The 12,421-nt window shown below is 41.0% G+C and overlaps 1 protein-coding gene across 1 annotated transcript in view; it reads right to left on the reverse strand.

Annotated features, from left to right (window-relative positions):
* Nucleotides 1-208: 208 nt before the first annotated feature.
* LOC115796050 (microtubule-associated protein 4-like) overlaps nt 209-12,421 on the reverse strand; it is a 121,165-nt gene continuing 108,952 nt past the window's right edge. The window contains exons 14-17 of the mRNA XM_030752263.1: nt 9,376-9,457; nt 9,177-9,286; nt 8,831-9,023; nt 209-6,153 (exon numbers count right to left, since the gene is read on the reverse strand). Of these exons, the coding sequence (XP_030608123.1) occupies nt 6,149-6,153; nt 8,831-9,023; nt 9,177-9,286; nt 9,376-9,457 (390 nt within the window). The 3' untranslated portion in view covers nt 209-6,148. The remainder of the gene's footprint in view (nt 6,154-8,830; nt 9,024-9,176; nt 9,287-9,375; nt 9,458-12,421) is intronic.

Raw genomic sequence — 12,421 nt, forward strand, 5'->3', positions numbered from 1 at the left:
GCCAGTGTACTTTTTTTCTTTATACCTCTTTGCAACTGGACTTCTTTTCACAACCAGAGGAGTCGCCCCCTGCTGGCCATTACAAATACCGGGTTCACTTTTCAGGCCCAGAGGCAACAGCCACTGTGTATGTATATTTTATATATACACACTGGTGAAAAAAATCTGTCAGTATGTAAGAGAAATGTTTGAAGAAATGACACAGCAGTGAAGTTTTTGCTCATCTTTTTATTTCATGATTAATATTCACATCACTAGTTAACAATTAATCACAATGAACATCTCTTTCATACCAAATATTCAGAATTGGAAGGGGAGATGAGCTCTATCTAATAGGACAGATGCCTCTAACAACCAGCAGTTGGTTTGTTGTCTTCTGCATGCTCTTGCTATGGTGTTGCGCCCTACAGAGTAATACAGCACACACACACACACACACACACTCTACAGTGGATTTATTCTACAGTGCTGAAAAGTAGCTTCTTTTGCCTGCTGCCTCTCAGGTTGAGTAAGGGAAAGCAGAAGACCAGAATACAATGCACACACTTATAATTTTCCACTCCACTTGACATTTAAACAGCTGCAATACTGGTTTAATTGGTAGTTGCTGTATATATGGTAAGGGACAAAGGTAAAATCAGCTGCTTTTCAGTGCTGTGGTGCCGATGAGCCACTGCAGGTGGGAGATGTGGTTAGGGGCTCCAGATTCATATCTACCAACACTACTTTATGAAGTGGTTCAGACTTCGCTTGGGATCAGAAGCACTTTTTGTTTATAGCACAAACAGGTCCAGAATGGTCCATTACTTTTGTTATTGACAGTGAGAAGATAATTTGGTCCAAGACTTGCCTTAATTCAGTCCCGTGTTGGTAGATATGTCAAGGTGTCTAAACAGGAGCTGCTGAATAAAGGACATTACTTCCTACCACATGCCAAAAGACTAGTTCTGGTTACTGTTAGTCTGACAGGGGGGTGGTGGTAGGCAGAAGGGCTCACCAGTGTGTGTCAGTGCAGTTCACACCAAATGTTGCCAATTCTGAGGCATGGCCTCGTGTTTTCATCAGATCGTACCCAAGTGGACACACACTGGCTCTCTTCCTGCCCATCAGTTTGAATCTGGTAAACAGTGTTTTCCATATGTGATCTATCTTCCAAAAAACAGAACAGAGACAAACCTCATACATGTATTCATAATCTTGCATCTTTAATACATTTTTAAAACATTCTTGAAACTTCAGCAGCCCTTTTCTTGGTGGAAAAAAGGCAGACTCTGAAAAAAAATAAAGTACACTTTTCCTTTCTTATGCTTTCAGTCTTACCAGAACGAACCTTAACACTAACTAGGTTTATGAACGTAAACGCTCATCTGTCAACATCCACGACACCCTGTTAAGAAGTAAGTTTTTTTTTTTTTTTTTGTTTGATTTTAACTAATCCGAGTTACTCTGGAGTGATAAAAACTTGAGGGTCTCTATATACAAGGGACAGTGTGAGATACTAGTGGAAGGGTGGTATTCAAGCGCAATGACTGGGAATTCAAACAGACATCAGAGGGACTCTGACTCTAACTTTCTGTCCAAGCTGCAAAGCAACATTAACTTCATCATACTCCTGATGACTGGAGTAAATACTGAGCAATAATAATGTAAATTTTCATCATATTCTCGGGGTTATATTAAACCTTTATTATCATAAGGGGTCCTTTGGTTTCCCTATTGAATATCCAAAGACTGGAATCATAATCATATAATATCTGCTTGATAGCACACAGTTTTTTAAAGTAGATTGCATGAGCAATATTGGATTTTTGAGTCTGATAAGGATACTTGAGCTCTAAAAATCTCATAATGAAACATCTTCAGTTTTGAGATAAAGACATATTATGTACCAACATGCCTGCTTCTTAATCTTTCATCATTTATCAGCTGCCATATACAACAACCTAACAGAATCAGCATGCACCAAACAGTGACCACTGGCTCCTCCAAAGTTCAGCAAGGCCCTTTAACTGACTGCTTGGAGAATGTTACTTTGTAGCTCGGCCAGAAAATGAGAACCAGTGAATGCCAACAGGAACACCATGAGGGCAGACTCATCACAGCCAACAGCACAATACCACTAAAATCCAGATCCAGACACACAACATCAGCTCATCCCGCCACACGGTCACGCATGGAGCTACACCTCGCTTCTCTCTTTATGTACACAATCCAAAGTGCTTTCATACTTTTGTTCTTCTGCTCCCGAAGAAAGGTTCACATTATTAATTTCACATATGACCCACGCATATGTCATGTGACATGTGTTACTTTTGGGCAATGCGTGGGAATGACTTGGAGGGAACAACACAATACTGAATATGCTTATATGACGCTTGTTGTTGTCTTGAGTATTTGATCACTTGCTCTTTGAGTATTATAACTTCATCTAGCTACCAAAACTGCTTTGTTCCCAGAAGCACACATGTACAGTACACAGCTGACAATGTTTACCAATATACAGTAAAGCAACTTTAATATCACTTAAGTGCATCAAGAAATGAACAAGACTGTGTTCAGAGAGCACAAGACTTTTGAGTTTTTAGGGGAACATACATAACTTGTATGATAATGATAGTATTTAGTGTTCCAGACACAATAATATAGCGGTAGCTTAAATGAGGACAGAATGGAAGTCGTCTGCAGCGTCTCTAATGGTGATGTAAGCTTTCTCAGTCTTTGTTAAGAGCCAGACTATCAGTGTTCTAGAGGCTAAGCAGCGCTCTCTACAGGATGGATGCAGTAGTAACACTTCACACATCTGACAACTATGGGAGCACACCACAGACATGTCACTAATCCCTCAGTGTTTTCAGCAGAGACCATCCCAGCCTCTTAATGCACAGCGAGCACACGGGGGCCCGCTCGTATTACTGGGTTGATACAGAAAAATGCTTTTGGTGTGCAAATCAAAGTCACATCACAGTGTTGGCTTATTGGAATCTGAAATGAATGAAAGACTGAACTTAAGATAACACACAGCATCTGGAATCTGTATTTCACTGTGAGTCACTTGAAAAACTTAACCCTGGAAAATGAACACACTTGGCTTTCAGTAGATTATTTCCTATAAAGCATTAAGTGATTAGATTATTATTTTTATGTACTGTGACCCCTTAAATATTTTTATAGCTTAAAATGTAGACTTTATGAAAACCAATTCGCTGACTTCAGACTCAACTCAGTGGGCCTCCACTATAGTATCTGCAGGCCGCTCTCAGACGTGCCTGACTGAAATACTGCTGCATTCATGGCATTTTGGAAATGGGCAGTTCCCGCTGTCCAGTCTACTTTAAATGTTTTTTTTTTTTTTTGTTTTTACCAGAGGTTTTTTTTTTTTGTATATCCGGTGATATACTGTACAAAACAAACAAATAAAAAACAAGAAAAAAACCATCACACTACACTGAAGCATTAAAAGAAACCAACTATTCATCTCCTTCTATTTACACTCCTGACATAGGGTAAACTATATGCCAGAGAAGACATCTACTCATCTGCTACTGTGGGTAGTCACAACCAGTGGCTAAATAGTAGCTCTCAGTAAGTTCAATCTACTAGACAGAGTCTAGTATAAGTAAATCACTACAAAGTTACAAAGAAAATTCCACCATTAAGTTTGCCATGAATGCATCATTCCCATTGAGTGAACTGGCTCCTCTCCTAAGTGCTGGATAACATTCAGTGGTTGTCTGTTGATCTCTGTCTGTATGCCCTGTGTATGCGCAGGTAACCGGAGGACCTTCCCTACTAACGTCACTGTATTGCTGTCAGAGAACTGGAGTGAGACACAGGAAGAGGTGACGGATGAGAAGGAGGTGCAATGAGGCGAGACCATGATGAAAATGGTATAATAGGAACACCACAGGAACACAGCTCAGCACTATTTGAACAATATCAGCATAGACCACCAAAAAAAAAACAAAAAAACCCCAAAACAATAAAAAGTTGCTTCTATTCCAGAACAGAGAAATGCTTTTGTGATCAGCACACTTCCTTTATTTTTTTTGGGTGCTGCTTTGTGTCTTTGTGTGTGTGTGTGCACGCACACCTGCAAGCATATGTGTGCTTTCCTGTACCAGTCTGTGCTTATGTCTGTGTGTGTGTGACTAAAGTTAGCAGGTTTGATGTAGTGGGATCTACGAAGCACCGGCAGGGGGGAGGATTTAACAAGTGGTTGTGGCTCTGGTGCCCCAACTCCTCTCACTGGGATCAGTCACATGACCAGGAGGTGCCACGTAAGCGCAGGATGAGGAATGTCTGTGTCTAAAAACCAGAAATAGTTGGCACAGCTCAGGGTGACTGCTGGGGTCGCTCACGAGGGGTGCATGTGAGCGCGTGTGAAGGCTTGCTGTCAGTGTTGTAACCCCCCCCCCCAAAAAAAGGTGATTAATCTATTATTTTAATACCTTCATCATCCCAAAACAAAGTGCCTGCAGTGAGAATGTGAACAGTAAGTAACAGAGAGTGAAACAGAATCATACTCATTTTCCTAAAGTAGGTTAAACTTATAAGACATCAGCAAATATATTAATGTTTGTTAGTATATCCTGATATATTAACAAATATTTAAATGATTGAATACTGTAGGTAGCTTGGATTAATAGCAAGCAGCAAACATGCTAGTGTTAGTCATCACAACAGCTCTCTGAGCTTCTACATTTTTTTTGTATTGTGCCAGCGATTGTGCCCTATAACTTCAATCACCTGCTAACACACCGGGGTCAAATAAGATATGATGTTGAAAAGCAGCTGGTTAACTACTGTAGCTCCCTCAACTGGAAACTCTGGCTCTGTCCTTTCAGCACTGGTGAAAATTCGCCAAGGAACCAGGAGTGAACATTTTGCAAACCCTCTGGCCTGTAAACACATGCCAACCACAGAGCATAACAATTCCACAGGTCTACACTACAATGATTTTGCGCTGAAATGCAGGCATTTAATGTGCTGGTGTGACTGAACGGTTATAAAGCAGCCGGTGACACTGTGATCGACACTGTCCACGATAAGTGCTACATACATTATACAGTGCACGGATCCTGTCGCGTTCTGTGACTGAAAGCTACAACAGCCGGCGATTTAACTCCAAGGTTCGACACCACCCTCCTCAACATCCTTCCTTCAGCCTGAATCCGTATTCACTCCTTCAAGGTCAATTCGGGAGATCTTAACTTTAAAAACATTTGGCTCTGAGATCAAATACCTGTTTTTAGTGCCAAATCCTTTTTGAGCCAAAACCACCTACAGTATAAGCAGAGCTCCTGCGTGCCCCCCCCACCGCCTTCTCCTAAATCACATCACTGAATGACTGAAATTGTATTAAATCCATCTTCCTGGTTTTAAAATCCATCTTTAGTTTTGTTTCCACACTTCTCTATCCATACCCACTCAAGAACAGATTCATTTTGTGCTCCTTGCAGCTATCACTACTAACTGTGAGGATTATAATATTAAAATTCCAGGAATGGTTACTGTGAGGAGACAAACTGGTGAACTGATACCAAGAGAAGTGATGTGTGATGAACTGTTGAATGAACTATAATGAGACATCTGATGGGCTGTGAATGGTGGTTTTTGTGTTGGTTTTTAAATGTCAAAGCCTGCCAGAGGGACCAGAACAAAGCAGAATTACTGCGATCTGAGGCAACTGTTTCAACTCGAAGGTTGAACGTTCTATGAGAAAACGTGGCTATGGTCAAGAGACTTAATAGAGCACTGAATGATTGTGGAATTATTGCTTAGGGGTTGTTACATTTGGGCTTTAAAGTTGGAATGACCTTAGTCAGTGCTTACAAGGAAATGGTAACAGTGGAGAAGCTGGTGGAAACCCACACAGAGAAACATGGACAAACAGTAAATACTTTTCTCTCTGGTAGGTAGGGCCAAAGGGCAACCCAAGGGTGACGAGGGGCCAAAGGTCAGAGTTGGTTGCAGGAAGCTGGCAGGCGGATCCCAGAGAAACACTGAGAGGCGATCGGTCAGTTCGGTGCTGCGGTGGGCAAGATGAAGGGCGGGAAAGTGACTGCGCCGTGGTAGGTTGGTTGATCAGTTGATTGGCAGGTCAGTGAGCGCCATGCGTGTCCGACCAAAATCCGCAGGTCACTGGGACTCAGTCTGAGGAGAGAGAGAAGATTAAGAAAAGAAACAGAAGAAGTTCTAAAAGGGGAGAACAAAGAGAGAGAAGGATGGTAAAATCTATTATTACAGTCTCTAGCTAATGGGTCGTTACTGTCTGCTGCAGGCTCATATGAATTATGGGGCAAATTATCAAACGGTCCTTTTTTTTTTGTTTAAATTGTATTAGTGCTACAACCATTCATCAATTAAGTGAGTTTAGCAGCAGCAACAGTGGCAGAGGTCTGCTGTCCCTCTGAGCTCGGAGTCTGGAGAACAGCTGGCGTGCCAGAGATGAATTTATCCACTGTGACTGACTAATCTTCACTCTGAAGGTCTTCTCATAATTTCATTTCATAATTTGGTCCTGGTTTTACCAGTCCATCAGACACGTAGCAGGGAGTGCATGTTCATTCATAAACATACAACATTTACAGTACATAATGCTACTGTACCCTTATTGTACATGTCCCCCTATCCACGAGCTCAGTTTTATTAAAGGGGTCTACATGCTTTAATGCTAGAACATCTCATTATTTTCTCATACTATAGACTTTTTCACTTTCTGTCTGAAATACTTATTAGTCAGCTAATTAGGTATGACAACAGTAAGGCTATGCTGACTCACACACAGACTCTATAAAAGATGGATGTAGCCACTGTGACATCATTCATTGGTTAGTGAAGACTAAATATTTCGGACATTTTTGCCATCTTGGTGTTTTGAAACTGGATGTGACGAGTGAGGAAAAGATTTGAGGGACACTGCATGTTCATACTGTCTGAAAGACCTACCTTGGACCGCCGTGCCAACCATAAGATAGCTCCACCCTGGAGCATACAATGCTCTACGCTCTACATCAGACCATAATTTACATAAAGAAAAACTAACACCAACATCTGAAGCCATAAACTCATCAGTCAGGTGTTTATTGAGGTCACAGTGATCAGTAGGGTAAAAAATAAAGAATACAATCTTTTTTTTTAAAGCCATCTTTTTATTAAAAAGGAGTGCAGGTTTAAGAGACTTTCAAAGTGGCTCAGAGGGTATATCCATCTTTTACATAGAGTCTGAGGCACATATGCTCTAGGGCAGGCTTATGATTCTTAATCTTGTGATATGAGCATATATTGTCCTTGCTTCCTTAGTCAGTTCCACTCATTGCTTGTTCAGCTTTCGGCTGCAGCATAAAGGGAAAACTTTCATCTTGCTAACCAAACTAACTAACTAACCAGTGCTGGTGTTAGTTGTTCAACTATAGTTCAAATATGATCATGCACATTTCAAAAGACCAGAAAGGCAAAGGCCAAAATGCCAGATTCAAGGCACAATAATAGGAGTCCACAGTGAGGACGCTTACCTCCAACTCTTATGTAAAGTATGTGGTTAATGGTCTGCAGTTGTGTAACAATTTTAAGCTGTTTTCATTGTCTGACAATAGAAACTGAGATCGTAAGTAGACTGGTTCTTATTTAGCGCTTTTCTACTCAAACACTCAAAGCGCTTTATACAACATGTTTCATTCACTTTCTTCTATGCCAAAGTGCTTTCTATCTAACATTCACACTCTGATGAAAGCATCGGTGAGCAACTTGGGGCTCAGTATCTCACCTAAGGATACTTTGACATGCAGACTGGTGCAGCATCCAACCACCAACCTTCCTATTAGTAGGTGACCTGCTCTACCTCCTCAGCTACAGCCACCCCAAGAGGGTGAAAGGTAAAAAAGGACTATATTCAACTGTATTAAAATGCAGTATATGAGAGCACAGAAAGTAGGAGAGAGCACACAGATGTCCCATTAGCCACATTAGTCTGCAAACTATGATAAGAGCACACTGGGTGATGCTCCTATTGTTTTGAGGACACTGCCATCAAAATAATAGTAGTATTAGGTTCCTCAGTTGCTGGGAGTGTATTAGAATTATTATTTTTGCACTTTCAGGCAACAACAAAATATGTGCCACTCTTTGTTGATAGCTGAGACATCTTAGAGCAGGGGTGCCCAAACTTGTGGCCTGTGGGCCACTTCCGGCCCCGCCCCCTTCTGGTCCACGAATTGATGTCAAAAATAACATACAATTTGGCCCTTTAAGTTACTTTTTTTAACATTTCGCTTTACCCTCTTAATTGGAGGGGATGGCAAAATGTAAAATATTGATAGCTACAGTGGCTAAAATTTATTTTTTTTTTGCCTTTATAACAGTGCACAGTGAAGAGAGACAGGAAGGTGGGGAGAGAGACAGAGAGGGGGAGACACGCAGGAGAGGGCCACGGGTTGGACGACAACCCAGCCTGCCTGCACGGCAGCCGTGGTACTGCAGCCTTGTCTGTTCGCCCACTAAGCCACCCTGGCACCCCTGTGGTTAAAATCTTTAATGAACAATTTTATTCTTTTTCTGAGATTTTTTTTGCAAAAGGCATAATTTGTAGTTGTATGCTTGGACCCCCAGCTTAGAGTCCCTGTGTTTACAGATTAAGGGTTCACAGACGTGAGTATCATAGTGAGCCCTTTTATTCATCTGAACCATTTGGCCAGGGTGGCTGGCTCCGAGTAAGAACCCTATCCTTGTTTACTTCTTCCTGTTCAGTACTTTGGTAGTAAGGCTGTCACAACTGCAAACTGTACGTGTGCCGAATGAAGAACGGAGCCCGTGCGTGTGTGTTTACACCCACTCGTCTCAGTGATGCGTTTGTCTGCGCTGAGGGGCTCTCTCAGTCCATCTCCGCCAAAAGGAGAGGTTGTGGGCTCCTTCATGCCATTCTCCTTAGCAACACCTCCTGGTGCTGTAGCCTTAGCAGTGGCTGCTGGTCCTGTTGTCTGAGTGCCAGTCGGGGGTGAAGAGGTTTTCTCCTCAGTTTTCTCCTCCTGCAGCCAGAAATAAACACACAAGAGAGCAGGGGCACACACAGACAGATGGACACAAAAAGTTTTAAAGCTCTCAAGCTAGCACGTCTAAGGCTGGCCAGTAGTAGCACACTCAACAGAACCACAAAAAGTATGTTTCACTTTAACTGTGACCTTGTGTCCATTGGTCTGTCCATTTCCTGGCCCCACATTGTCCATAGATCCAATCTTAGACTTAGCCTTAATGTTTAGCTTATGGGACTCAATCTTCACGTCACCACCACCTGTGGTAAAGAAAAAAAAAAAAATCAGTATGACGGCACATAAGAGGGCACACAGTGGCAAGAAAAAGCACAGATGCTTTCAGTTGGACCTGGCTTGTGTTTGATGTTGTCCTTGGAGCCACATTTGGACGTCACCTTGCTCACATCAACCTTCTTATTCAGGATCTGCACCTGGGGTGGAGCAGAGATCATAATGTTGCCTTTTTTATATTCTAACTCATCCATTACAAATTACTTATACTTCAGAGTCCACTCCAGCAAATCACTCTCTTTCATTCATTATACTGCACCTGGCGCATTCATAGAGATGGGTGACATTCTTTACAATACAACAGAGTATGTGAGAGTATGACTCAACTGCTTTACCTAATCATGCTTAATTTCCTACTTTGACCTGTTTTATTGTTGTTGAAGGTGCCTTTTTGTTTTGTTCGGCTCGTAAACGATGCTCCACTTATGTAGATGAACCAGGACGAGCTATAACTGGAGTGTTGGAGAAGCCGGTTTTTAGACTGCTGTCACATCCTGACTGTGTGTGTGTGATCCTAGTCCCGAGTTAGTGTGCTGGTAGCGGGCACGATGAGCTGCCTCACAGCCAGAAGTGGGAAGTAACAAAGTACAAATACTTTATTACTGTACTTAAGCAGTATTTTTAAGGTATCTGTACTTTACATGAGTATTTATGTTTCTGACTTTTTATATTTACTCCCTACATCTTTAGACCAATATCTGGTACTTTTTACTCCTTTCTGTTTCAAAACAGACTCGTTACTTTAGGTTAAATGCATCTGCCTTCAAACATCAAAGTGATTTGAGCCTAAATGGAGGGAAGGATAACACAGTAAAGACAATCCTATTGGTGTATCCATCAAGAGGCAAAACATATAATTCATGCATTACTTATACTGTAGCTCTGTACTTAAGCATCTAGTTAGCTAGTGCTATAGAAGAGGAGTGAGCATAAAGGAAGTAGGTGCTTTTAAGTAGCAGGTATTGGTTCTATCAGCTCAACAAATATCAGCAAACACACAAACTTTGTGTGCAGTTTGTCACACTGTGTCTGCTAGCTAAAGGCACAGCTGCTGTATTTCCCACAATAAGAGAGAGCTTCTCTCAGAGATGGAAAAAAGACGTAGGAAAGAAGACAGGAGAGGAAGCAAAGATTTTTTAAAGGTAAGAATCAGAATCAGAATCAGAATCAGAAGGTTTTTATTGCCATATGGGTGAACAGGTTCACAGCATTAGGAAATTGCTGCGGTACTTCGTGCTTACAGAAAAAAAACAAATAAGTATAAAAACTACTCAGGACTGCTCAGTGGCACTTGATTACAGCTCATATGTAATGTCCTCATTTTTGATTTTGGTTCTATATATGATGTGATGTTATGTTTGTTCACATTGTGAAATGTCCTGCAGAACAAACTGAGGTGTAATAACTTTGTGTTATTCAAAGATTCCATGAAAGTACTGCAGTTTAGTGCAGGAGAAACAAGGCAGCTTTGGTGAATTTACAGTAAAACGCTGCATTGGATTGGTGCACAGCGGCTGCAGTGTTCATGGTCAGAGTTAGGTTAGGAATTTAAGGTGATGATTCTTAAATTCATTCACTGAATTCAACCTTTATACCAACTGTATATGGTCAGTATAAAGACAGTTGGGGATGGAAATAAAGGACGCTCTTGTTTTCTATAGTCATTGATCAGAGCCTGCACACAAAGAAAATCTACCGCTCAGAATAGAAATTATGAGTTGTGATTCTTTTCCTCATGCTGAGCCACTACAACTGATCCTGGGGTTACTCCACCTGCTGAATCCCAGTTTAACCCCCTGATTATACTCAGTTTTCTGTTTAGGTGTGGAGATAATGTTTTAAAAAAAGTTTTTATTACCATGCACTACTATTATTTTATTATTATATTAATATATTAAAGCATGCGGTTCAATTAGCTTTGCACAAAATAGCTGATAGAAACGCCCTTCAGAGAGCTACTTTTACTTTCTTACTTTGAGTACACTTCAGAGCCTGAACTTTTCTACTTTTACTTGAGTAATGAACCTGAATCAGTACTTCATTGTTTACCGGAGTAATTTTTAACACGTGTCTGTACTTCTACTTCAGTAAAGAATGACTGTACTTTTGCCACCTCTGCCCACAGCATGCATGAAAATCAGTCAGATTCACGTATCAAATGACAGACTGCAGGGTGAACTGACCTGCGCTTATATCTTGTGGTCAATCAATGCTATGTTCATGTGTAGAAGACATAATATAATAAAAATACATAATAAAAATCTTGTTCTTGGCTGATCTTAAAATGAGGTAAATACAACCTCAGATGAACTACTAAACATGACATATTACAATGTGTCATTATTTATTAAATTTAACAAAAATTAAGCCAAAAATGAAGAAGCAATATATAAAAATTTAAGTACAGCCATATTAATCAAATGCACTTGATCAAATGATCATCAACAAGTGTGACTACCTGTATAAAAGCAAAAGTTTGGGCAGTTTGTTAGTCTGGAGCATTCAGGTGTGTGTTAACACAATGCCAAGAAGGAAAACAACAGCAATGAGGAGACTGTTGCTGCTCATCAATCTGGGCCATTTCCAAACAATCTGACATGATTCTGCAGTGAGAAAGATTATTCACAAGTGGAAAATATTCAAGACACTTGCCAATCTTCCTAGTAGGGGATGTCCCAGCAAATTCACCCCAAGGTCAGACTGTGCATAGCTTAGAGAAAAATGCAAAAAAACCCAAGATCAACATCTCAGGCTCTATAGGCCTCAGCATGTTAAATGTTATAGTTCATGACAGCACAGTTAGAAACAAACTGACCAAGAATGCCTCCTTTGGAAGCATTGCCAGGAGAAAGCCTCTTCTCTCTGAAAAGAACATGGCAGCACAGCTTCGGTTTGGGAAGCTGTATTTGAACAAACCACACTTCTGGAATAGTAGCTTCTGGACAGATGTATGCTTTAATGCACAGCGCCACGTTTTGGGGAAAAATAATCACAGCATATCAGCACAACCACCTCACGCCAATTGTCAAGCACAATTCAGGGGTGGTGGTGGGGGTTGTGGGTGATGATTTTGGCTGGTTTTGCAGCCACAGGCACCTTGAACT

The sequence above is a fragment of the Archocentrus centrarchus genome, chromosome 17 (assembly GCF_007364275.1).
Source record: "Archocentrus centrarchus isolate MPI-CPG fArcCen1 chromosome 17, fArcCen1, whole genome shotgun sequence".
NCBI classification, from domain to species: domain Eukaryota; kingdom Metazoa; phylum Chordata; class Actinopteri; order Cichliformes; family Cichlidae; genus Archocentrus; species Archocentrus centrarchus.